The sequence below is a fragment of the Rissa tridactyla genome, chromosome 1, assembly GCF_028500815.1.
Source record: "Rissa tridactyla isolate bRisTri1 chromosome 1, bRisTri1.patW.cur.20221130, whole genome shotgun sequence".
In the NCBI taxonomy this organism is placed as follows: Eukaryota; Metazoa; Chordata; class Aves; order Charadriiformes; family Laridae; genus Rissa; species Rissa tridactyla.
The window spans coordinates 130,636,031-130,663,397 of NC_071466.1; the positions used below are offsets into that span (position 1 = coordinate 130,636,031).

A 27,367-nucleotide genomic window follows, 5' to 3' on the forward strand; every position below is an offset into this window, starting at 1 on the left:
TGAAGACCTTCAACCTCACAGTTCCACAGCCAGTTTCTTGTAGTTTTCTCCTTCTCAAATCCAAACTTTGGCCCATCCTGCCTGCTGGCCTTGCATTACCCTAAATCATGATGCTGCTGCTGACATCATTTCCCCCATGGGCCCAGGCCCCTCTTTCTGATGTTCTAAAAATAATAAAAACCATCACGTGTCTTTGCCAATTTCTAATTCCTCTAGGCAAAAAAAAATTATTGGCCCTTGAAAACATCTGCAACAAACCATGCCACAGGGTAAGCAACCCCCCCACTCGCCAAAAGGCCTTTGTCTGAGTAAGTGGGCAGCAACCTGCCTCCTACAGCTCTTAATGTAGAAGAGCTAATCCATAAGCGATTCACCTTCAGGAACCATTTTCTCTCCCCCCAGATCAATGGCATTCCCTAGAAATCCTCCCTCTCCACACAGCAGAGGGAACCAGGAAAAAAACCCAGGCTACTGGGTTCTGCCCTGGGGCAAGTCCTGCCAGGGCAGAACACCACCACCGGGGCACACAGAACTTCGGGCTGCCACTCTGGCACCTAAAGATTCTCACCTCTTTTTCAAATGTTTTCTACCTGGGACAGTCCTCTGGCTTGAGTGACAGACACTATCACCACCAAGGACTTTCCTCGATTAGTTTAGTTAAATTCGTTATTTAGGTTAGCTTAACATTCACTTAAAAATGAGAACTCGCAACTGGAAGTGAAACCTCTGAATATGTAATTCTCAACCAGAACTAGCAGGGAAATGCTGATATCAATGGAAAGGCGCGACAACTCCCTTGCCAGGACTGCAAGACACACCTATTGCAGCATAAGGCAAGCATTTCAAGAGATGATTCTGGGATGAATTTACACTTGGAGCCCTAAGAAACAGGCTGTTTTGCAGTACTGGACACAGAATTTCTGGGCCTTAATTGCACTTACCTCCACTTACCATTCATCACTCAGTTCCCCTCTGTTCCATCTTCCTGGTCCAACTCCCCACTCTCTTTTCTTCTCTCCCCAAGGAACCAAACAAGGATCAAAAATGCATACTCTAAGAGCACTGAATCCCCCAATGAAGAGGAACGGCAAACAAGCATCAGATATGATAGAAGAGGAAAACAGTCCAAATGGGAAAGAAACTTGGTATTTGTAAGGCTAGGAATGACTTTTTCTAAGTAGAGAGAGACAGTTTGTCTCTCTAACTGCTAGAAAAAATTGACAAGTTTTGGAACTGACAGGCCCCTCCTCAGATATCCAACAGGGATGAAGCAGAAGCTGTATTATACCCAAGTTTTATATTTGGGTCATATAAAACTTGACAAAGTAGGAACTTAGATCCGTCCTTGGGCATAGGATACAGTGATTTCTCCCATGACTGCACTAGTTAAGCCACAGTGGCCCACATGGTGCCCCATGGTCAACTCTACTCACTACCTTTTAAGAAGGAAAGTCCGCTTGAGGTCAATCCTAAGGCAAAGCTCCTCAGAATTTTGTTCACATGATCATTAGGGTCCATGGAAACATTTCATGTTCTTGTACCTACGCCACAGTTCAAACTGCACCCATGGACAGTGTGACCACACAAGCTCTCCTCCCCTTTGCTGCTTTGGGTGTTTGTTAGTAAATTAACCTGCTACCGCTTGATGAGAACTGTATTCCAGCAGCAGTGTGCCACATACCATGTGCACCACCTCCTTGCAGTCTGCTAGGTGTTATCAGCCCCTGGTTTTAAGGCACAGATACAAGCCTTGTCAAAAGACAACCATGGTGCCTGTTAGGCTTCCTGCTGTCCCTAGCTTTTGCTGCCATCCTGCTCCTGGAAGCCAGTCCTCACAACTTTGCCTGTGGAGCTTCATATGAAGGTGGCTCTTGGGCAGCGATGAAGTCTCTCTCAACTCACACGACTGCTTTCGTGCTGTAATCTATTAAAGATTGTTCCCAACAGTTGCACAGCCAATGACAAAGTGAGGATGGTGTTACTTTTCAACCAGCACAGCTAGATCTAGGACAGCGTGTTTGCAAACAACCGAAAACTAGCCTGTGTACGTCAGCACAACGATGCCTTGACAACCATGGTTTGAGTTTAATGCCCAAAATCTGTAAAATCAGTTATATACCATCACTCAAGCTCTGATCTCATTTATTCTGGGATAAACAAGGAGCAACCTCTCCTGCAGGCACTGCTTCCGGAGGTTAAAGCTAGTATAAAGAAACGGAGAGTCAAGACCAAAGAATCAATTGGGATGTGTCCTGTGAGCACAAGTACTTAGCAGCAGCTTCTACTCACTGTGAGTTTCTGTTATTAGCAACAATCTGGTCTCAACATCAGCATGAGCTGGGACTCTGGGGTGGCAGAGGGCAGGCTCGCTTCCTGGAATACAGTCAGCATTTCCTGGACTAAAGTCGTACACAAGCCAGAAGTAACTGCTTCCATCTCAATTGAGCTTCTACTCTTTGCTATTAAAAACTGCCTATTTTTGCATTCACTGCAAAGTAAGACTGAACACAATTTTTTTTATAGAAAAAAAAGTTTATTCTTCTTTAGTTACTGTGCAAGAGACATTTGGAGAGAGGGATATGGGGAATGGCACTGCAAATCCTGTCACCAAAACTGGCAGGAAGTCAGGTCAATTTATTTTCCCAAATGTCTGGCTTCACATGCCTATGGAAAAAAAAATAATCTACTGATCATAAAAACCAAAGAAACAATAATACCAATAACAAAAGCCCTGAGCTTCACTCTTGCCTTGAGAACTGCAAAGTCTATACTTCTACTGCTGCGTAGAAGTTTCTCATGCACTGCACACACTGTGTAAAGTGAGTGGGTGAAAGCAGGCAGTAAGACACTGTAGAGCCTGTAGTTCTTGGTGTTATGTCAGCCTGCCATGTAAGTGGGATTTTCTACTTCTGATAAAGCTCCAAAATTACACGAATAATGCTGAAGTCTTCTGGCAACCATGGCTGATTAACCACAACCGCTTACTATTTTTGAAGGTTGTTGCTTTTTGCTTTGGAAACAAAGTTGATGATACCAGGATTCGAGGAATTTTCAAAACCACACCCTATGCGAGACTTGTGCATGCTGTTTAGTATTAAATTGCACAGGATGAATGCAATATATTTGATGAACTGGTATAGTTTCTGGGAGCAAGTTCTGCCAGCTCCTCCAAATAATCATTTTTTGGACCATTATTTCTCTATTAATAACAGAAAACAACATACAAATTTACCCTTAGCACAATACACGTGACAAAGGACATTTTTGTGTGGGAACTTGTTAAAAAGTTTCTAAGAAGTAGACAGCATCATTCTGATAAACCTGTTGAAGACGCAATGGAGAAGGACACTTGGCTCAGGAGCTGTGACTTAAATATACATACATAAAAATAAATCACTTTGGGTTAAAGATTTTCTTTGGGATCTGTTACTGACTTTTAAGGTTAAATAAAAAGTGTAGGTGTATGTTACAAAGAGATCACGGAATCACGGAATCTTCAGAGTTGGAAGGGACCTCTAGAGATCACATAGTCCAACTCCCCTGCTAAAGCAGGACTGCCTACAGCACATCCCTCAGGGCTGCATCCAGGCGGGTCTTGAAAATCTCCAGAGAAGGGGACTCCACAACCTCCCTGGGCAGCCTGTTCCAGTGCTCTGTCACCCTCACTGTAAAGAAGTTTTTCCGTGTATTTGAATGGAACTTCCTATGTTCTAGCTTGTGCCCATTGCCCCTTGTCCTGTCGCTGGGAACCATTGAAAAGAGCCTGGCTCCGTCCTCCTTAAACCCACCCTTTTAGATACTTGTAAACATTAATCAGGTCCCCCCTCAACCTTCTCTTCTCCAGGCTAAAGAGTCCCAGCTCTCTCAGCCTTTCCTCATAAGGGAGGTGCTCCAGTCCCATAATCATCTTGGTTGCCCTACGCTGGACTCGCTCCAGTAGTTCCCTGTCCCTCTTGAACTGGGGAGCCCAAAACTGGACACAGTACTCCAGTTGTGGCCTCACCAGTGCAGAGTAGAGGGGGAGAATGACCTCCCTCGACCTACTGGCCACAGTCTTCCCTATGCAGCCCAGGATGCCATTGGCCTTCTTGGCAACAAGGGCACACTGCTGGCTCACGGATAATTTGCTGTCTACCAGGACCCCCAGGTCCTTCTCCTCAGAGCTGCTTCCCAGCATGTCCGCCCCTAACATATACTGGTGTTTGGCATTCTTCCTTCCCAGGTGCAGGACCCTACACTTGCTTTTGTTGAACCTCATTAGGTTCTTCTCTGCCCAGCTCTCCAGCCTGTCCAGGTCACGCTGGATGGCAGCACGGCCCTCTGGAGTGTCGGCCACCCCTCCCAGTTTGGTATCATCAGCAAACTTGCTGAGGATACACTCTGTCCCCTCATCTAGGTCATTAATGAATATATTGAACAAAATTGGTCCAAGTATTGACCCCTGGGGGACACCACTCGTTACAGGCCTCCAACTGGACTCTGTGCCGCTGATCACAACCCTCTGGGTTCTGTCACTCAGCCAGCTCTCGATCCACCTCACTGTCACCTCGTCTAGCCCATACTTCCTCAGCTTCCTAATGAGGATGTTATGGGAGACAGTGTCAAAAGCCTTACTAAGGCCAAGGTAGATGACATCTACGGCTCTCCCCTCATCCAGCCAACCCGTTATAACATCATAGAAAGCTATCAGATTGGTCAGGCATGATTTGCCCTTGGTAAATCCATGCTGACCACTTCCAGTAACTTCCTGTTCCTCAACGTGTTTGGAGACGACATCCAGAATGAGTCGCTCCATTACCTTCCCAGGAAAAGAGGTGAGACTAACCAGCCTGTAGTTCCCTGGGTCCTCCTTCTTGCCTTTTTTGAAGATTGGAGTGACGTTAGCCTTCCTCCAGTCCTCAGGCACCATGAGGACCATGAGGATATGGCAAAGTTTTTTATATCTTAACAAGTTTTTTTTTTAATAAATTATCAGCAAGTATTTACAGACAGCTGTAGAGGTAAGATGGTCTACCTCTAACAAAAGGTCCTGTTAAACACTCCTGCAGTGCCGCTGCAAAGAGCAGAAGATAGTATGTATAACAATAAAGGAAAGATCTCAAGTTTTCTGTAGGGTCTATACTTCCTACAACAGGACAGGGCAGGGGCATAAATTACCTGTGATACTTCTCAAACTGTTAGTAACTGTTAGTTAGGTTTCACTACCAGAAAAAGCACACGGAAGTAGCTTAATGTTCTATGGAGCTCCCTAATGTAAAATCTTTGTCAACAGGCTCACCAACCTCATGAGGAAAGCTCTGAAGTAGGCATGATGGGAAGGGAGATCACAACCCACAGTTAAGTAGTAGTGGACAGGGCTCCAAAGTATGGGAACAAAAGAGACCTCAGCAGTAATTAAAAAAAAAATGGCAGAAGGCAGCATAAAGGTACGTGCACAAATACATGCTGCATGGAAAGCAAGCATGGGAGAATAATGGGAGAATTATATTTCTTCATGTGTTCACAGAACTACAACACTGTTGGAATAACCGAGACTTGGTGAGCTAGCTTGCATGACTGGAGCATTGTAGTGGATGGGCAGAAGCTCTACAGGAAAGTAATGGAGGGAGGAAGAGAAGAGAGGCTGTGTTCACTGTGAAAGAGTGGCTTGAGTGTATGAAGCTCTGATACAGAGCAGGTGACAGGCTGAGAGTTTGTGGGTCAGGATCCCAGAAAAGGCCAGTAGGGATGACAACATGGTTGGAGCATGCTACAGGACACCAGATCAGGGTAAGGAAGTTTTGAGCCCCTTCAAGAAGATAGACATCAATAAAATTAGAGTAAGTCCAGTGGAGGGCTACCAAGATGGTCAGAGCACCTGAACTGCGAGGAGAAGCTGAAAGCACCATACTTGTTCAAGCCTGGAGAAGAGTAGGCTTTGGGAGGGTACCTAACAGCAGCCTTCCTGCACCTACAAGCTGATCATCAAGAAGATGGAGACACGTTCTTCATAGTAGTGCGTGGTGGGGGAACAAGAGATAATGGGCGTAAGTTGAAACAAGAAAGAAGATGAAGGAGGAGTTTCTGATCTCTGGTTATCATTGTCAAACCTTCATGATTCTTTACACATACCAAGTTCACAGTCAACTGAAATGGCTTTCAGCTTTCATAGATAATCAGCATGCAGAAATCATGAAACACACTCCATAGCTTGATGTTCTGAAAAAATTAATACATGGTATTCTTTTTTCTGATTCTTTTTGAGCTTCAGTGTATTTATGACCTCAGTTTTCAAGTTTTCTTTCCAGTCACAAGCAACCTAAAATATATTATTCTTTAGAAATAAGGTTGACATTCTTTTAGAATAATGTGAAGCAGAGCTAAGACATAAAAAAAGAACCCCAAAAGTGCAAAAGACATCAAAAGTTCTAAGAAAAAACCCCCAAACCACTGCTAACAGCAGCAGCTTCATTTCAATGCAGCAGTAAACTGAATTGTAGCTTTATCACAAAGTCAACCACCATTAGGAGATGATCAGTTTGCCAGTCTTCTGCCAATTTCAGGAGATAGCTATCTCGGAGAATATCTGTCTGGAGCATTGAGCTCCTGCTGGAGAAGTGAGACTAGCAAAGGCGAACTTCCATCCATCTGGAACTGCTGAAGGATGAACCATCTTTCTTCTGACTATAAAAAGGTACTGATCCAAAATTCCATAGAAAGCCGATTAGTTTTTGATTTATCCGCATTCATGCAAACGGGTCTGACTTTGTTAAGCTCTAAATACCAATTATAAAAAAGTCCTTAGCTCTTACATTCTGTGTTAGTAGAGCACTGTTTGTTAAAACTGCATACAAAACAATAGAAAACATTTTGTGCATGATTTGGCCTATTTATCTTCATGCAATAACACTAGAAAAAGAGTCTGTCCATCCTGAGAAAGAAAAATGGGCACTGGGAACAGCTCAGCTGGTCTTCAAAGCACTTCTTTATGGATGACTTCAGTGCTGGTGGAAAACCCCCAAAAGAAAAAATAGCAGCTCCTTCACTGTTGAATTCTACCGCTTCTCTTCCATTGTTGTTTGGTCCACAGAGCAATTCTTTGCTTCTGATTTAAGATCTGAAGCAAAAGAAAAAGAAAAGCACACAGGTAAATTATTATGTCTTCTCTTCTAGAAATGGAACTAGTTATACAAGAATACTGCAGGCTTTAAATACTAAGAAAGTGTGAAGATGAATTAAGGCATTGTCACATGAGCCAAAACAATCCAATTACAGCAGCTACGTGACCTGTGGTACCTGACAGCCGCTAGCCATTTGACCAAATTATCTGTTTAAGTTAGACACATTCCTCTGCAACTGGAGCAGGTTAAGAACATATATCACTTATTGCCAGACACCTGTTAAGCAGCTGGTAACCTGTGAGGCTGTTCTGAGTCCACAACTTTGGAACACATAACTATGCACTTAAGACACCACTTTTATGCAAAGATTCAGGTCTATAACCTAAGTATCAGCTGTGCACCACACACAGATGTGATGCTGCTGCTGTTTCTTCCACACAACAATGCCAGGTGCTTTTGGAGTTCTCTCTTTTGAGGACTGCAAACAGAGTTCTTATTGGACACGCAAGGAGACTGAAGGCAAAGGTACATTATAGTGCAGGAAGTTAGAATCCAGCAAGTTCAAGACTACGTGCCCAACCAAACTCACTGCAGCAACATGCATCAACATCTAACCAGGCTGATTTCCAATAAAGCATACACAAGGCCCACTTACACCGGTGTTTCCGTCTTGGTGCACAGAGAGCAATAGCATAAGGGGAACCAACTGGATGTGTCATGGCCCTGTGTCATACAGTCTTTGCTCCTATTTTGATAGCACTACCCCTCCCTTCCACTAATCTCTAGCTCAGCATCACTCCAACCTAAGATACAATGCCAGGAGGCAGTCTAGGAGAGCAGCATATGGTGACACATGGCACTCATCTCCGTAGATAATGAGAAAAAGAAAGACATCCCTAGTCTGGTTCTCATAAAGTTCCTGGATAAGCCTGAAGAAATTTTATGATTTGTATCCTTAAAATCCAAGCAGGTTTACTACTATGGATGACTTATGCCAGCTTGATGACAACACTAAAGAACGTGACTGAGAAGCCAGCCTGGAAGGGTGGCGGCTGCTATTTGCTTGTGTCTATGCAGTGAGAGGGCCTGAATATGAAAGTGGTGTTCTCTCATTTTATAGCTGTGGTGTTAAGCACAGGGTTCTGTCTCCCCACAGGTTGCAAACAGCACCAAAACAGCTACACCTGATGCCTTGACACGACATAACAACATAACTATTTCAGATGCTAAACCTTTAAGCATGACGTAGTAACACAGTTTAACCGAGTAAGTAGCTCTTGCAGAGCAGCTCAGTCACATAGGCCAGGAATAATGACTGACTTCATTCGGTCTTCAGTATTGCTCCTTGGCAACTAACAGGATCTGACTCAGTTATTACAAGATACCACAGCTTCCTCTCCAGCTATACAGCCCTGTTTCAAGTCTGTTTCCTTGTTTTGTGACAGTTTCATTGGCAGCTTCATCTGTACCAGAGTCAGGTTTCTTATACTGAGTCCTAACTCCCTCCCACCCTTCCACTCATCAATGTTTTCTCACATTCGAAGATTTTTTTTTTTTTTTTCTTTTCAATATTGTCTTCAGCAAAAATCTGAATGTGATTGCTTGGCTGGTAATTCAAAAGAATCAAACCTGGCAGAATAGAGAACTGTAGCACTAAGGTGCCGCTAGCTTCCACATTCCTGTGCATTTTGAGAATCTTAAAATGGATTATCTGCATCAGTGGTCTACAAAGTGGGGTGTGTGCAAGGCAATCCATTGTGGTGCATGAAGAAAATATTTTTACACCGTTAACAAAATTAAAAAAATAAATACTGTTTACTTCATCCTTATATCATCCTTTTTTAATTTCTATCTTTGTACGTGTTTTATAATGTACTACTACTTGAGTATAGTAGCATGTGTATATAATTTATAAATAAATATACATAAATTGGGTGTGTATGTTCAAAATATTTTACTGATGGGGTGCACAATCAAAAAAAAAATTGGAGACCACTGATCTACAACACAAAAAGCAGAAACCAGTACGAAATGCCCATACTTACACCACTTAACTAAGGGCTATACAACAGACAAAACAACATTTTTCTTTTTGAGGACAGGGAAATTGTTTTCAGACTATCTGCAAACTTCATTTCTTACCAAACAAAAATGCTTTGATACACACTGGCTTACAGTACACATTTTTAAAAGCTTTTTAAATTTTCTTTTAAAAATTTAAGTCAGATACAAAATTTCAAAGCAAGAAGTTTCCAGTGACTCAGTTAATAAGTTTGGAAACAAAAACCTTTCATAGAATATCTCAAGTTAGAAGGGACCCATAAGGATCATCGAGTCCAACTTCCTGCTCCTTGCAGGACTACCGAAAACTAAACCATATGACTAAGAGCGTCATCCAGACACCCCCTGAACTCTGACAGGCTTGGTGCTGTGATCACTTCTCTGGGGAGCCTGTTCTAGTGACTGACCACCCTCTCAGTGAAGAGCCTTTTCCTAGTGTCCAGTCTGAACTTCCCCTGATGCAGCTTCATTCCATTTCCTTGTGTCCTATCGCTGGTCACCAGAGAGAGGAGATCAGCACCTCCCCCTCCCCTGCCCCCACTTGAGGAAGTTGTAAACTGCGATGAGGTCACCCCTTTCATTTCACAAACAGCAAAACAATTTTTTCCACCCGCTCCTTTCTTTCCTCACTCAGTTTACTTGCTATAGCTGACCTAGTTTCACATGCCTCCAAAAACTTTATTTTTTCACCAGTGTTTTATTTGTGAAATACTTTTTAGCTGGCTACATTCTTGTAGAAAGCCAGCACTGACAAAGGCTTCAGCTCTGGGAAACCAGCTCATGCCCTCTGCAACTAGGCTCACTCTCAGTTAAACTACGGCTGTTCTACAGCATGCTCAAAGTCCAGCAAAGCTTTATGGGTCAGAAAGTAACCGTTTCGTGCCACACTTATTTCACACGCACATCTCAGCTTGTCCTGCTATCACTGCAACAGTACCCCCCCACACACCCCTTTCCTCATCTCCTGCCCTTTCTTTCCCTTTGAATCCACTGCTGACCCGCATCCCACCCCCTCCAGTATGTCAGCCCAGTGCTTACCAAGGCCCTTTATGATCAGATTTAACCTATTAGTCCAGCAGAAGACCATACAGATTCTTCTGCTGGGTCAGTTTCCTGCTACATGAGGTAGCTAAACTGGCTCACAGAGGGGTGTGATGAACATCAGAGGTGGTCCAAAGAGCATGACCTCCGCTTTTAGTGATAGTAAGGGGCCACATTGGCTCAAGCCATCCCACAAATTATAGTCTACATGGAACAATTTTCACCCATCCACTGGGAAGACAGAGCTCGCTACAGTCAGAATAAAGCATGCTTGAACTACGGTAAGTCACAGCAAGTCTCTGAAACTCAGATAAGTTGATTGCCCTCATTTGATTGGATTCAAAGTTCAGCAACAGTTCTCAGTATCCTCTTAATCTGTGTAGCTTTACAGACACTCCAGCAACAAGAAAGTTTTATTACATATTTACCTACAGTTTTACTTCTGAAAAATCTTACACAACTCCAGTGAAATTCTTTCTAAGCAGGTCATGCGCTTCAACTATATCCCTTAGGAACTGAGAAATTCATGATTATTAATGGCAGCTCATTTCACTTCTCCATGCTGCCGTTGAATCTGCTAGGTTGGGGAAATTACTTCTACCTCCATCACCTGGCTGTTACAAAGACCAAAGACTCTGAGATATAGTACTATGGTACGGCTTCAACTATTCTGCCTGGAACCTTCCTGTTTCACAGATAGGAACTTCGGATTTTCTACAGATGTGTTCAGCAGGATTTTCTGCAATACTACCAGGTGCTTTGGAAGTCAAACTTGGGAGTGCAGTAATTGCTCTCTTGGCAAGGGCTTGACCTTTTTTGTGTTCTTTGCCAGATTTAGATGTCTCAGTAAGACTTTCACTATACACTAAAGATCAAGGATCTCAGCTGCAAACCTATGATCTTTAATTCTTCTTGAGAATCACAGTGTGAAACTAATTAGTAAAAGGAGCGAAACCAGTTATCGTTCCATCGGCTTTCTCTACTCTAGAAAAATTCTACAGAAAGAGTATTCTCGTCTGGATGGATGACAAACCAATGTACGCCCTTGCCTGTGTAGTTTAGTAAAGCACAGCCCTTATAACCTTCTGTTACCAGATTTGGGACAGGATTAATCTGAATTTTTATATTCTCCATGTTGATGCACTCCAAGAATCACAGAATCTTCAGAGTTGGAAGGGACCTCTAGAGATCACATAGTCCAACTCCCCTGCTAAAGCAGGACTGCCTACAGCACATCACTCAGGACTGCATCCAGGCAAGTCTTGAAAGTCTCCAGAGAAGGGGACTCCACAACCTCCCTGGGCAGCCTGTTCCAGTGCTCTGTCACCCTCACTGTAAAGAAGTTTTTCCATGTATTTGAACAGAACTTCCTATGTTCCAACTTGTGCCCATTGCCCCTCGTCCTGTCACTGGGAACCGTTGAAAAGAGTCTGGCACCATCCTCCTTCAACCCACCCTCCTTTAGATACTTGTAAACATTAATAAGGTCTCCCCTCAGCCTTCTCTTCTCCAGGCTAAAGAGTCCCAGCTCTCTCAGCCTTTCCTCATAAGGGAGATGCTCCAATCCCTCAATCCTCTTTGTTGCCCTACGCGGGACTCTCTCCAGCAGTTCCCTGTCTCTCTTGAACTCGGGAGCCCAAAACTGGACACAGTATTCCAGTTGTGGCCTCACCAGTGCAGAGTAGAGGGGGAGAATGACCTCCCTTGACCTACTGGCCACACTCTTCCCTACGCAGCCCAGGATTCCATTGGCCTTTTTGGCAACAAAGGCACATTGTTGGCTCATGGATAATTTACTGTCTACCAGGACCCCCAGGTCCTTCTCCTCAGAACTACTTCCCAGCAGGTCCAACCCTAACCTATACTGGTGCTTAGCATTCTTCCTCCCCAGGTGCAGGACCTTACACTTGCTTTTGTTGAACCTCATTAGGTTCTTCTCTGCCCAGCTCTCCAGCCTGTCCAGGTCACGCTGGATGGCAGCACGGCCCTCTGGAGTGTCGGCCACCCCTCCCAGTTTGGTATCATCAGCAAACTTGCTGAGGATACACTCTGTCCCATCATCCAGGTCATTAATGAATATACTGAACAAAATTGGTCCAAGTATTGACCCCTGGGGGACACCACTGGTTACAGGCCTCCAACTAGACTCTATGCCACTGATCACAACCCTCTGAGTTCTGTCACTCAGCCAGCTCTCGATCCACCTCACTGTCACCTCGTCTAGCCCATACTTCCTCAGCTTCCTAATGAGGATGTTATGGGAGACAGTGTCAAAAGCCTTGCTAAAGTCAAAGTAGATGACATCTACGGCTCTCCCCTCATCCAGCCAACCCGTTATAACATCATAGAAAGCTATCAGATCGGTGAAGCATGATTTACCCTTGGTAAATCCATGTTGACCATTTCCAATAACTTCCTGTTCCTCAACGTGTTTGGAGATGATATCCAGAATGAGTCGCTCCATTACCTTCCCAGGGACAGAGGTGAGACTAACCAGCCTGCAGTTCCCTGGGTCCTCCTTCTTGCCTTTTTTGAAGATTGGAGTGATGTTAGCCTTCCTCCAGTCCTCAGGCACCTCTCCTGTTCCCCATGACCTTTCAAAGACGATGGAGAGTGGTCTAGCAATAACATCTGCCAGCTCTCTCAGCACTCGCGGGTGCATCCCATAAGGGCCCATGGACTTATGAATGTCCAGCTTGGCCAAGCGGTCTCTGACATGGTCCTCCTCAACTGAGGGAAAATCTTCCTCTCTCCAGACCTTCCCCCTTGCCTCCAGGGTATGGGATTCGTGAGGGACACCTTTAGCAGTGAAGACCGAAGAAAAGAAGGCATTCAGTAACTCTGCCTTCTCTGTGTCTTCCACCACTAGGGCACCCGTCTCATTCATCAGTGGGCCTACATTTTCCCTAGTCTTTCTATTGATATACTGAAAGAATCTCTTATTGTCTTTAACTGCAGTGGCCAAGCTGAGTTCTGATTGAGCTTTGGCCCTTCTAATTTTCCCCCTACATAACTTCGTTATATCTTGACAATCCACATAAGTTGCCAACCCCATTTCCAGACAATGTAAGCTTTCCTTTTTTTCCTGAGGTCCAGCTGAAGCTCTCTATTTAGCCAGGCTGGTCTTCTTCCCCATCGGCTTGTTTTTCGAGACATGGGGATGGCCTTCTCCTGTGCTTCTAAGAGCACCTGCTTGAAGTATGACCAGCCTTCCTGGGCACCTTTGCTCTTCAAAACTGCCTCCCAAGGGACACTCTCGACCATGCTCCTAAACAGGCTAAAGTCTGCCCTTCAGAAATCCAAGGTGGCAGTTCTGCTGGCTCCCCGCCTTGCTTCACCAAGAATTGAAAATTCTACCATTTCATGGTCACTGTGCCCAAGACGACCTCCAACCTTTACATCCCCCACATGACCTTCTCTGTTAACAAACAGTAGGTCTAGTAGGGCACTTCCCCTAGTTGGTTCCTTCACCAGCTGTGTTAGGAAGTTGTCTTCCACACACTCCAGGAACCTCTGGGACTGTTCCCTCTCTGCTGTGTAGTATTTCCAGCAGACATCTGGGAAGTTGAAGTCCCCCACAAGAAGCAGCTGTGTGACCTCACAGATGCTCTGGTCTGCACACATACCATAGAAAAAAGACTGAGAGGGCTAAGTATCTTTGGAGATACATAAATGGAGGCCTGTTATGCCCCCATAGCAAACGCATGTCATGGTTTGGCCTCAGATGGCAACAAAGAACCACGTGCTACTCTCTCAAGCTCCCTCAACACGGGGAAGAATCAGAAGAAAAAGGCAAAACTCGTGGGTTGAGACAAAGGCAGTTTAACAGAACAGCAAAGGGAACAAGAAAGCACCAACAGTAACAAGGATAGAGGAATATACAAACACAATTACAGAACCTCTGCTCACCAACCAACCCAGGATGATGCCCCAGCCCACTCCAAGCAGCGACTTCCTGCTCCCTCCCCCAGCAGCTCAGAGTGGGCATGGCTCACATGGGATGGAATACCTGTGTCCCTACTGGAACCTGGGGAGAATCAACCCTGTCTCCACCAGAACCAGGACCACACAGCACACAGAACCGATGACTACAGTGTAAAGGTTATAACTAGTTCATGGAATATGAAACAACTGTAGAGAAACATTGTGTTTTTGCAGCCTGAATTTCACTAATATCCATAAATTGTAGTGTTGATGAATATTCACCCATACAGCATAATAACCAGTTTTCTCATTCCATGTGTCACTCCCTAGGCCCACTCGTCTGTTTATTTAGAAGAGCTTTCCCATCACGTCCATGTAGGTTTAAAAAACAACAACAAACCACAAGAATAAAAAAACAAAACACAAATTAAGTAAACTCTGCATTCTTTGTGACCAAAGAAGACAGAGCTGCATACCGAAGCAATAAAAAAACCCTTCAGTGTTACACAATATCTCTCTACTTTGATATGATGTTCAACAACATTCATAATTAACAAGGTAGAACTGCAGTTCAGAAATCTACTGACACCTTAGCCACTATAAGCCTTTATCACTTGTTAAGGCATGGAATAAAGTAAAAATGCAAGCCTAAGCAAGAGGTGTGTTATTAATGAAGATTAGTAACCCTTAATCCTACAGTTTTAAACTGGCTAAACTGGCCAGCGTTCTAAATACTTCCAGCACAAGCACACGATTCTCTAGCACACATCACACACGCATGTGCCCACCATACATGCACCCCCTGCCTCCTAATAACTCTCACTCTTTTTTGTACTTGAGGAAAAATGGGTCAGGGTTATACACAGCCTGGACCAGCACTGCTACTGCCAGCCTCTGTGACAGTCTGCATACTCTCCTGAGACACAGGGAGCTTCCCCTTCACATACCTTCTTTACTGCAGCTGGAAGAGTTGCTCAGGCGCTTCTCATTTCCACCTTCTGCACCCCGGGTCACTTCTGCAAGGACAACAGGCGATATTCACTCCCAGCCCATATATATCAAGAGTAATCTGACTGAGAGCTGGGCCATTTGTTCAGCATCAATAATAGCCCTGACCAACAACCCCCGCCCCCCCCGGGGCCATCATGCAACACCTCCCCTCTCTCCTCCATACCAGACTCCATACACTGTCCTTACGCTCCCTCCCAGGCCGTGCAAAGGCCAAGCGCAGAAGGCACTGAGCGCTCATAGTGTCACCGTAACTTCACACCAAGAAGCTTTAGGCAAAAGTCACAACGAACAAAGACTGCTCCAGACCACAGGCACTTACCTCCCTCATTTACGCCATCGTCATCTGCATGCTTGTCCTGCAAGCTGCTGTTGTCCTCCTTAGAGATGTCTGAAGAGAGATCGGAAGACAACTACAGTCCCCTGCCTTGCTCAGCTTCAAGGTACTGGCCATTGCATAGAAGTGAGTTGCTAGCTACAACTCAACATACTGCCATCAGCTAACACCACAAAGCCAACACCTTTCCCCCAAGACAGCTCTCCACCACAGAACAGGCACTCACCTCCCTCGGTTACACCATGGTCATCTGCACACTTGGACATCAGGGTGCTGTTCTGCTTGGTAGAGAGCTCTGAAAAGAGATCACAGGGTAGCTACATCCCACTGCATAACTTCACAGTGGTATCAGTCATTACTTAGAGATGAGTCACCAGCTACAATTCATAAGAATTGTAATAATCATTCAGGTTTGCCCAGGGGGGGAATCCAGGAGGTCTATAACCCAACCCCTCCTCAATGAAAGGTCAACATTCATTTCCAGGTTGCTCCTGGAACATTCTAGAGGTTGCTCAAGAATTTCTCCAGTCAGGTCTTAACACCCTCCAAGGGCAGAGACTCCATGACGACTCCATGCAGCCTGTCCTAGTGATTAGTCATACTTAAAAGGCAGAAATCTTTTTTTTTTTATATCCACACAGAATCTCCCCTGCTTCAATTTAGGACCATCACCTTGATATCCCACTATACACCTAAGTAAACAGCCTGGCTTGGTCTTCTTATCAATATCCTCACAGGTATTAGCAGCTGCTGTTATGTACCCTGAAAGCCTGCTCTTCTCTGGACTTGAACAAGCCCAGTTTCTTCAGCGTCTCCACAGATGAATTGTGCTCCAGCCTCTGACCACATTGGTGGCACTCTGCTGAACTTGCTCAAATTTATCAGCACTTTTCCAGCGCTGGGTGTCCACAAACTAGTTGTAATACTCTACACATCATTTAACAAGTGCCAGGTAACGGAAAATAACTACTTGCTTCAATGTACTGGCTTAAGGACTCCTTGAAACATTCTAGGATGCTATCAGCTGCCTTTGCTGCCAGGGAGTGCTGTTGACTAATACTGTACTGTCCATAAGGACTCCCACGTACCTTGCAGCAGAGCTGCTCCCCTGCCAGTCAGTCCCTATTCTGCACCAGTGCAAGAATCACAGAATCTTAGTGGTTGGAAGGGTCCTCTGAGATCATCGAGTCCAACCACAAAAAAAACCAAAAAAAACAAAAAACAAAAAAATACACCACACCAACACCCACCTACTAAACTCCACACCCACAACCCCACACACAACACCCCACCACAAACAATAATCTTGGGCACTAGAGCATGCCCTGAAGAGCCATGTCTACACGTTTCTTAAATACCTCCAGGGATGGTGACTCCACCACCTCCCTGGGCAGGCTGTTCCAGTGCCTGACCACTCTTTCAGTAAAGTAATTCTTCCTAATATCTAATCTAAATCTCCCTTGCCGCAGCTTCATACCATTTCCTCTGGTCCTGTCGTTATTCCCTTGGGAGAAGAGGCCAACCCCTGCCTCTCTACAGTTTCCTTTCAGGTAGTTGTAGAGGGCAATGAGGTCTCCCCTCAGCCTCCTCTTCTCCAAACTAAACATGCCCAGCTCCCTCAGCCTCTCCTCATAGGACTTGTTCTCCAGACCCCTCACCAGCTTGGTGGCTCTCCTCTGGACACGCTCCAGCACTTCAATGTCTTTCCTGTAGTGAGGGGCCCAAAACTGAACACAGTACTCGAGGTGAGGCCTCACCAGTGCCGAGTACAGAGGCACGATCAATTCCCTACTCCTGCTGGCCACGCTATTTCTGATACAAGCCAGGATGCCATTGGCCCTCTTGGCCACCTGGGCACACTGCTGGCTCATGTTAAGCCGGCTGTCCACCAGCACCCCCAGGTCCTTTTCTGCCCGGCAGCTTTCGAGCCACTCTTCCCCAAGCCTGTAGCGTTGCCCGGGATTGTTGTGACCAAAATGAAGGACCCGGCACTTGGCCTTATTAAACCTCATCCCATTGGCCTTGGCCCATTGATCCAACCTGTCCAGGTCCCTCTGTAGAGCCTTCCTACCTTCAAGCAGATCAACACTCCCACCTAGTTTGGTGTCATCCGCAAACTTACTGAGGGTGCATTCAATCCCCTTGTCTAGATCATCAAAAAAGATATTGAACAAGACTGTCCCCAAAACTGAGCCCTGGGGGACACCACTGGTGACCGGCCGCCAACCAGATTTTGCTCCATTAATCACAACTCGCTGGGCACGGCCATCCAGCCAGTTTTTTATCCAGCGGAGGGTACACTTGTCTATGCCATGATTCTCCAGTTTCTCCAGGAGAATGCCGTGGGGGACAGTGTCAAAGGCCTTACCAAAGTCCAGGTAGACAACATCCACAGCCTTCCCCTCATCGAGAAAGCGGGTCACATGGTCATAGAAAGAGATCAAGTTGGTCAGGCAGGACCTCCCTTTCATAAACCCATGCTGGCTGGCCCTGATCCCTTGGCTGCCCTGCACTTGCCTTGAGAGCTCACTCAGGATGATCCTCTCCATGATCTTTCCCGGTACAGAGGTCAGGCTGACAGGCCTGTAGTTTCCGGGATCCTCCTTCCGGCCCTTCTTGTAGATGGGCGTCACATTGGCCACCCTCCAGTCATCCGACACCTCTCCTGTTGACCAGGATTGTTGATAGATAATGGAGAGAGGCTTGGTGAGCTCTCCTGCCAGCTCCCTGAGAACCTTTGGGTGAATCCCGTCCGGCCCCATAGACTTATGCGTGTCCAGGTGCATAAGCAAATCATTAACTACTTCCTCCTGGATTACAGGGGGGTTGTCCTGTTCTCCATTCTTATCTTCCAGCCCAAGAAGCTGAACACCCTGGGGGTAGCTGGTCTGACTATTAAAGACAGAGGCAAAGAAGGCATTAAGTATCTCAGCCTTCTCCTCGTCCTTGGTTGCAAGGTTTCCCCCCGCATCCAGTAAGGGATGGACATTCTCTGTCACTCTCTTTTTGTTGATGTATTTATAGAAACTTTTTTTGTTGTCCCTTATGTTAATTGCCAGGTTGAGTTCCAGCTGGGCTTTTGCCTTCCTGATTTTTTCTCTGTATGACCTAACACGATCTCTGTACTCCTCCTGAGTTGCCTGTCCTCTCTTCCAAAGGTGGTAAACCTTCCTTTTTTCCTTAAGTCCCATCAAGAGCTCTTTGTTCATCCAGGCCGGCCATTTTCCCCGCCCTTTAATTTTGCGCCTCATGGGGACAGCCTGCTCCTGGGCCTTTAGGATTTCCCTCTTGAAGAGCGTCCAGCCTTCCTGGGCTCCTTTGTCTCTCAGGACTACCGCCCATGGGACTCTCCCAACCAGGGTTCTGAACAGGCTAAAGTCTGCGCACCGGAAGTCCAAGATGGAGGTTTTGTTAACCCCCTTCCTTACCTCACTATGGATGGAAAACTTAACCATTTCATGGTCACTAAGCCCAAGACGACCTCCGACCTCCACGTCCCCCACTAGCCCTTCTTTGTTCGTGAACAGTAGGTCTAGCAAGGCACCTCCCCTGGTAGGCTCACCTACCATTTGTGTCAGGAAGTTATCCTCCATACACTCGAGGAACCTCCTAGCCTGCCTGCTCTCTGCTGTGTTATATTTCCAGCAGATGTCTGGTAAGTTGAAGTCCCCAACTAGAACAAGGGCTGGCGTTTGCGAGACTGCAGTCAGCCGCTTATAGAATACCTCATCAACCTGCTCATCCTGGTTGGGTGGTCTATAGCAGACTCCCAGCACAAAATCACCTCTGTTGGCCTTCCCTTTCACCCTCACCCATAAACACTCAACTTCTTCATCACTGGAGTCTATCTCTATAGAGTCAAACAGCTCCCTAATGTACAGAGCCACACACCCCCCCCCTTCTTCCTTGCCTATTCCTTCTGAAGAGCTTATAGCCACTCATTGCAGCATTCCAGTCATGACCATCATCCCACCACGTTTCCGTGATGGCGACTATGTCGTAGTTGTCCTGCCGCACAATGGCTTCTAGCTCATCCTGTTTGTTGCCCACGCTACGTGCATTAGCGTAGATGCACTTAACCTGGGCTACTGATTTCACCCCCATCTTTGGCCCTTGACACTCAGGTTCATTACCAGTGGGCCTGGTTTTATCCCCTTCCCCCTTAACTTTCGGCTTAAAGCTCTGTCCATGAGCTTTGTTAACTCTTAGTCTAGTACCCTTTTCCCCTTCTAGGAAAGGGTTTTCCCAATGTTCTCTAGCAGTAATTTCTAAACTTCTATCACCTTTCTCTGATGAAATGTCAGAGTGGGAGTCCTCACTAATTTGGTCTCTTTCAAACTGTGGCATGCTTTCCTCAGGTTTAACCTTGACAGGCCCAGTTATCTCCCCTTCCCCCCTCATATCTAGTTTAAAGACTGGTCAATGAGCCCTGCTAACTGCTGCCCCAAAATTCTTTTCCCCCTCTGGGACAGCTGTGTCCCACCTGACAATGACATGCCAGGTGTCTCATATAGCCACCTATGTTCGAAAAACCCAAAGCCCTGCCTGTAACACCAGTCCCGGAGCCACAAGTTGATCTGTTGCCTCTTCCTATCAATTTCTTTATTCACAGTTGCCACTGGTGGGATAGAAGAGAAGACAACTTGTGTTCCTGACCCCTTGAGCTGCTGCCCTAAGGCTCTAAAATCTCTTTTAATTGATTTCGGCCTCCTCCTACCCATTTCATCACTACCCACCTGAAATACTAACAGGGGGTAATAATCAGTGGGGTTTACTAGGTCTGGGAGTTTGTTTGTCACATCCCTGACCCTTGCCCCAGGGAGGCAACAGACTTCCCTGTGTAGCGGGTCAGGGCGGCATATTGGTCCCTCTGCCCCCCTCAGCAGAGAGTCACCCACAACTATGACCTTTCTCCTTTTCCTTTTGGAGCTAGTAGTGAAGTTGGGTCCGCTGTGACGTGTACTTTCTGTCTTCTCTAGTCTTGGTGTGCCATCCTCCTCTCCATTGGCCAGTTCCTCTTGCAGGACCCCATACCTGTTCTGCAGGGGTAACTGGGAAGCTGGGAGAGGTTGGGAGGGGACTCGCCTGCTTCCTCGAGCAGGGACCTGTTTCCATTCCCCCTCTTCTCTGCGATCCTCTCCTGTTGCTTGGTGAGAAGAGGGGAGAGGGTCCTCTGATTTACACGGGTCCTCAACCTGTTCCCCTAAGCTGTTGGTCCATCCAGGTGCAGGACCCTGCATTATCTCTGCAGAATTTCATGAGGTTCGCACAGGCCTAGTCCCCTCCAGCTCTCTCTGAATGACAATCCTGCCCTCATATTGATTGACTGCACTCTACATTTTGCATCTATAAATTTTGTCATCTATAAATTCAATGACATTGTTTTATCTCCCTTGTCCAGGTCACCAAAAAATAGATCACTTCAGTACTCCAACTGTGACCAGCATCCATGTGGAATACAACCTATTAACTGCTACCTGCAGGCCTGACAATCTAGCAAGTTTTCCACCCATGTAGATAGACATTCATTCAGACTAGGACATCCCAACTTAGGACTCCAACAATGCTGTGGGACATTGCATGAAAAGTCTTGCTAAAGTCAAGGTATGACATTCATTCTTCTCCCCTCATCCACAGATCTAGTAATTTCATCCAAAAAAGGCTGTCAAGTTGGTAAACTGCGATTTATGCTTAGTAAAACCATCCTGCTTACTCACAGTCATCATCTTTCTCCTGTGAACAGAAACACATTCAGGTTTCAGTCCACCTCACTGTCTGCTCATCTAGCCTATACTACAGCCTATATCAGCATCAGATATCACTAAATCCCCTGTTTGGCATTTTCCTCTTTTATTCTTCTACAGATAACACAGCAGCAGAAGCTGCTCTCATGGTCCTGGTCATCCCTTCATGGTTTCAAGCCTCCCTGAGCCTTGGCTTTCCTGACACCATCCTTACCTGCCTGGACAGCGTTCCTAAATTCCTCCATTGTAGCCTGCCCCTGCCTCCACATTTAGTATAAGCAATTTTTGCACTGGCACCCTGTCAGGAGCTCCCTGCTTAGCAAAGCTGATCTTCTGATTTGCCTGCCTGTTTTCTTGACCATGAGGATGGTCTGTGCTTATGCTTGGAGAAAGTCCTCCTTAAAGGCATGATGGCTCTCTTGAGTTCCTTTGCCTTTCAAAACTGTCTCCCATGAGATCCTGCTGCCTCCCATCTTCCTGAAGAAGCAGAAATTTGCTCTCTGAAAGCACAGGGCCTGTACTCTGATGCTTAACTTCCTCACACCTCTCAGGGTCCGGAGCTGTTTCTTGGTCACTACAGCCAAGGCAGCTATTCGTGACCACATCGCCATGCAAACCTTTCCTGTTACTGAGCAGCAGATACAGCTGCACATCAGCCCTTGCTGGTGCATCTGGTAGCCTGTGTGAAGAAGTTGCCCTGACACTGCTCAGAAATCTTCCTGACTGCTTGAATTGCTGTGTTGCCTTCCCAGCAGATATCAGAGAGGTTAAAGACAGATGCACATGGAGTACTGTCTTCCACCAGAGATAATGACAAACAGCCTGACTCCATTTCACAGGGGACCTCAACTGAGACTTTGAGGCTGCATGTGCACACCCTAAAATCCAACTCAAAAGCTTAGACCCTGCAACAAAAGGGAAGAGCAGATCAGACTCCTTGCTGCAACCAACAGTAGATGTTTAGAAACATCTATACCTCAATACAGGTTTCTTACCTCTGTCTGAGTTAAGCTGTTCTTGACTCTCCACAGAGCAAAGTGGCTTATGTTCTCCTATAATGAAATGTATTTATTTTAGAAATGTATTAATGACCTGGAAAAAAATAACTACACTCTGTAAAACAACTAAGGCCTGAAAGAAAACTTACTCCTTTACCTCTCCAGTAAAAGACTGTACTGCCACAGAGGAAAAATTTACAAGCCTAGACCAAATTGAAGCAATAGTCTGATTTCTACACATTTGTGACACTCTAGCTCTCTTACCTGAGCCACACACTGGACTGTTGTTCTGAGCAGCAATTCCTCTAACAAGTTTAGTTCTACCTGCACAAAAACAAATAGAATATCGGGAGAAATTACACAGAAATAGCATTTTGTGCTTTTGGAAACTAGCTGACAGCCTCCATCCATTCCACCAACCCCTCAAACCAAATTAAAAAAAAAAATCACTGAGGACATGCAACTGAATACTTGACTTGGGAAAGAAGAAAGAGGGAAATATTGTTTTGGGGCAAAGACAGTCAGCGACAGATCAACAAAATGGGCCTCCTGCAACAACAACAAATCAGAACACATCTAACCAAATGAAAGCAGAGCTTACCAATTCATGATTCTGAGTCTTATACTTAAATCAGCAAATCACAACTTCTGTTTGATTATACCTGTGCATTGCTTACCCTACTGAGGTATAACAATTTTCTTTTCTAGCATGGTCAAACCTTTGCTGTTTCCAGGGAAGTAGCTGAATTGTTTTGAGTCTAACTGATGGCCAGTTATGAATGACATTCTTTGTGCGTTGATACCAAGCATAGTGTTCTTTAACACCACCAACATCAACAAGGGGCGCAGAAGACTCTCTCAGAAAGTTTGCAGATGACATCAAACTGGGGAGAGCAGGGGATATGCTGGAGAGCAGGGCTGCCACTCAGAGAGACGTCAACAGCGTGGAGGAATGTGCTGGCAGAAAAGACGTGATGTTCAAAGGCAAACGTAAAGTCCTGCACCTCTTGAAATCATCCCATGGAGCTGTACACCTATCTCTGCCTGGCTAGAAAACAGCTCTGCAGAAAAGGACCTGGAAGCCCTGGTGGGTGATGAGTTGAATATTAGTCGGAAATGTGCCCTTGCAGTACAAGCCTAACAAATGCTGGGCTCTGTTAGCAGAAGCATAGTCAGCACATCAACAGAAATAATTCTTCCCCTCTATTCCGTATTGGTGACACCACATGTGGAGTACTATGTCTAGTTTTGGGCTCTCGATTAATAAAAAAACATCGTCATTCTGAAGGTAGTTCAGCAAATTTCCATCAAGATGTTTAGGGAGCAGTAGCTGTGCAAGGAGGTGCTGAGAGAATCATGTTTGTTCAGCCTGAAGAAAAAGAAGGCTAATTGCAGTCTACAACTAACTTACAGAGAAAACAAAGGAAAATCCTCTCAAAAGTACAGAACAAAGGGCAGGAGGCAATGGTTGCAAGTTGCAAAAGGGAAATGTCTAAGAGAAATAAGGAAAACATCCTTCCCCACATGGGTGACTCAGCGCTGGAACACAGGCTGAAAGAGACTGTGGAAATTCCATCCTTGGAAATACTCAAAATTTGACTGGACAAGGCCTTGAGCAACTTGATCTAGCTTTGAAGTTGATCCTGTTTTGAGCAGCAAGTTCAATGAAACCTCCAGAGATTCCTTCCCATCTAGTTTATTTCATGATTTCATGCTAACAGAAACTAAATGGAGAATGATCATGAAAGCATAAGTTTCACATGCAAAATACACGTATGTATGCTCTGATCAGAGCCTCCCTCCTGAATATCATCAATCAGCCCTTCCCGGATAGGAGATGCATCCCACGCTCTTCAACCTCCAATGACCCCTAAATGATGACCCCACTGGGAAACCAACAGGAGTCTTCCATGCAGAACACCTTTAGGATGAAGCAATGTATTCCTGGTTGGGACACTCTCAAACACAAAGAGAAGAGATGGTGTGCATCTCTTTTTCAAGCCAGAATACAATCTGACACATTAACCTAAAAAGGTGCCAGCGAGAGATACACAATGATAGCTTACAATTACCTTTTCCAAATAAATCGTCAGATTTACAAGAGATACTTGTATTCAGCGTAGGGATGAACCATGAAGCAAATCTAGAACTCCAAGACGATGGCAACACAGGCTGACAGGAGGCACAGATGTCCCTATGTATCAGTTGAGCACACGGAGTTGTTAGATTAGACTCAGCATAAGGTATTCAACAGACCCTAGTAAGAGTCTGTCCCAGCGATAAATCTGATCTTGAGAGCAGCTTTATGATGCTCTCAAAAGAGGCAGTGGAAGCACACTCAGGTAGCAACGGGAGAGGACAGACGCTTGGTAAGTAGAAGCATACAGTAAACAAAACACACAGTCTGAAGGAGAAATATGCAAGTACAAACTAGAGCATTTCCCAGTACACAGAGCCCAGTGACTGAGCACAGGAAAGTTCAATATATTATTTCCTTTAAATCTACTAGTTTTTGCCTAAGTTGTACTTGTTTCTATTACTGTATTTACAATACATACCATGGCCAGAAACTTGCATGCATTCTACAGAACCTTAAATCAGGATAATCTTGAAGCATGTTAAGCTCAATTAGGACATGCTATACATACCTCTTCTGCATAGGAATCCTAGTATTCCTACAACTACAATTAAGAGAACAAAAGCTGCAATAAGGCCGCCTCTGCTTCTTTTGTCATAGCTGTCTCCTTTAAAAAAAAAAAAGAAATAATGACTGGTTAGTTGAAAAGCAACTATGTGATACACTACTTCTTCAGTAGAAATACAACCCTGAGTGGGCTTTATAGCTATTTGCTTTTAAACAAGTAACCTCAAGAAATTAATGCGACAAAGTTAATAACCTTTGCTTAGGTTATCAGCAAAACCCTAAGCCAGCTCCAGGAAAGTTACATGGTAAGTATCTTAGTTCAGTGAAGGCATATCACCGCTTGAAAGGTGATGGCTATTCCATTTTTCAGCCTATGAAAGGCTGAGCCAGATCTCAGCCAAATGAAATTTCAGCAAATGTCTTGCATGGGGTTTGCAAGGCAAGGTTTTGGTAGCAGGGAGGCTGCAAGAGTGGCTTCTTTGAGAAGATGCCAGAAGCTGCCCCCATGGCAGACAGAGATAGTGCCAGCCGGCTCCAAAACGGACCTGCTGCTAGCAAAAGGTGGGCCCATCAATGATGGTGGTAGCACCTCTGTGATAACATATTTAAGGGTAAAAATTGCTGCACGACAGCAGCTGGAAGAAAGGAGTGAAAATATGTGAAACAATTCTGCAGACACCAAGGTCAGTGAAGAAGGAGGGGGAGGACGTGCTCCAGACACCGAAGCAGAGATTCCCCTGCAGCCCATGGAGGTTAACAGTGGAGCAGATATCCACCTGCAGCTCATTGAGAACCCCATGCTGGAGCAGTTCTTGAAGAACTGCAGGCCGTGGGAAGGACCCATGCTGGAGAAATTCATGGAGGACTGTCTCCCATGAGTGGGACCGCATGCTGGAGTGCAGGAAGAGTGTGAGAAGTCTCCCCCACAAGGAGGAAGGAGTGTCAGAGACAACATGTGAAGAACTTACCACAATCCCCATTCCCTATTCCCCTGTGCCACTTGGGGGGAGCAGGTAGAGAAACCAGGAGTGAAGCTGAGTCCAGGAAGAAAGGGCAGTGGGGGAAGGTGTTTTAGATTTGTTCTCGTTTCTCATTATCCTACTCTGATCTGATTTTGATTGGAAATAAATGAAATTAATTCTACTCAAGTCTGCTTTTCTTGTGATGGTAACTGCTGAGTGATCTCCCAGTCCTTATCTCAACCCATGAGGCTTCTGTCATATTTTCTTCACCCTGTTGCATTGAGGAGGGAGGATTGATCGAGAGCTTGCCGCACATCTGGCAGCCAGCCAAGGTCAACTCACCACATCCCTCCAACACATAATTCCAGTGAAGAAGGAAGAATTCTGTACTGGTAAGCCATGAAAATGACTTTTGCACAGAAGTGGGAAATTTTGTCAGTTACAGACTGCCTTATGCACCCTACAAACCAGATGGTTCCAAACATGCTCTCGTTCTATGTTTAAAAAAAAAGAGGCAAGCCTCAAGCTGACCTGAAGCTCAGCTGAGGCTGTCCCAAAGCAATAAGCAATAGCAGAAAACTCTCTTTTCTCCTTTTTATATTTATCTGTGAAGGATGCTCATTGAATCACTCACACGCCAGATGAGAAATTATTTTATCTAATGGCTGCTAGATGACTTATTTGAAATGACTTAATAGTTTCATTCCAGTTCATGGAAAGCAGTACAAAGAGCACAATAGTCATTAGCATTAATTACACAAGGCCAGAAGGTTTAGAAGAGATCTAAGTATGTCTCCTTCTTTATTATTACTCATTTCAAGATACAGCTGAAGGCTTTATTCTGTAGAGATCCATGCAAAAAGTATCTTTCCAGGGGGATCAAGCTGTCAACCTCATACCTTTTAACAACCTTAAACACACTTTTAGCACACAAATCACTTCTGATGCTTTTTACTCTTTAAATTTAACTTCCTGAGAAGTCAGTAGAAATCTTACAGTCAAAGTCCATGCTGCTTCCCAACCTAGCCCCTCAGACTTGCATATACAACCTGACCCATTCATTACCTTGTCTATTTGGAAAGCATTGAGTTAAAGAGATTTCAGAGCTCTTTTCCGTTTGAGAGAATTTAATGAAACATGTAGCTTTCTCGGAAGCATCAACATTCTTAGAGATGAAAACTTCCTGGGTCTGATGAGTGACTGGTAAGCTACTGAACTTCCAAGTATAAATCAGAGGCTTCTGGAAATCTCCTGTACATTTTAACGCAAGGTCACCACCACTGATGTTGCAACTTATTTCAGGTTCTGGAGGGGGAGCTGAAGGAGAGAAAACATTCTGTATTACTTTGGTTATAAACTGCCTTGAATTTTAGCACAGGACAAGGGCTGGAGCAACAAAAGCAGCAGGAGAGTGCATAGATAAAAGCATACATGTAAGGTGCGTGTGTGTGCACACCTTGTGCGTGAGAGAGAAATGCATTTCTAAGAGTGGCCCTGTTTGTGGTTCTTCAGTGACTAGTTGGAGACTTCTCATGGTTCATCACCAAT

The 27,367-nt window shown here is 45.2% G+C and overlaps 1 protein-coding gene across 5 annotated transcripts in view; it reads right to left on the minus strand.

Annotated features, from left to right (window-relative positions):
* Window positions 1-2,511: 2,511 nt before the first annotated feature.
* The window catches only part of CD58 (CD58 molecule), a 38,715-nt gene continuing 13,859 nt past the window's right edge, over window positions 2,512-27,367 (minus strand). The window contains exons 3-10 of one of the 5 annotated variants that reach the window (XM_054198031.1): window positions 26,885-27,136; window positions 24,862-24,957; window positions 22,478-22,537; window positions 22,211-22,267; window positions 15,698-15,766; window positions 15,457-15,525; window positions 15,074-15,142; window positions 2,512-7,096 (exon numbers count right to left, since the gene is read on the minus strand). In XM_054198031.1, coding sequence (XP_054054006.1) covers window positions 7,035-7,096; window positions 15,074-15,142; window positions 15,457-15,525; window positions 15,698-15,766; window positions 22,211-22,267; window positions 22,478-22,537; window positions 24,862-24,957; window positions 26,885-27,136 — 734 coding nt within the window. In that variant the 3' untranslated portion in view covers window positions 2,512-7,034. The other 4 variants (XM_054198039.1, XM_054198049.1, XR_008465887.1 and 1 more) reach the window with 4 other exon arrangements.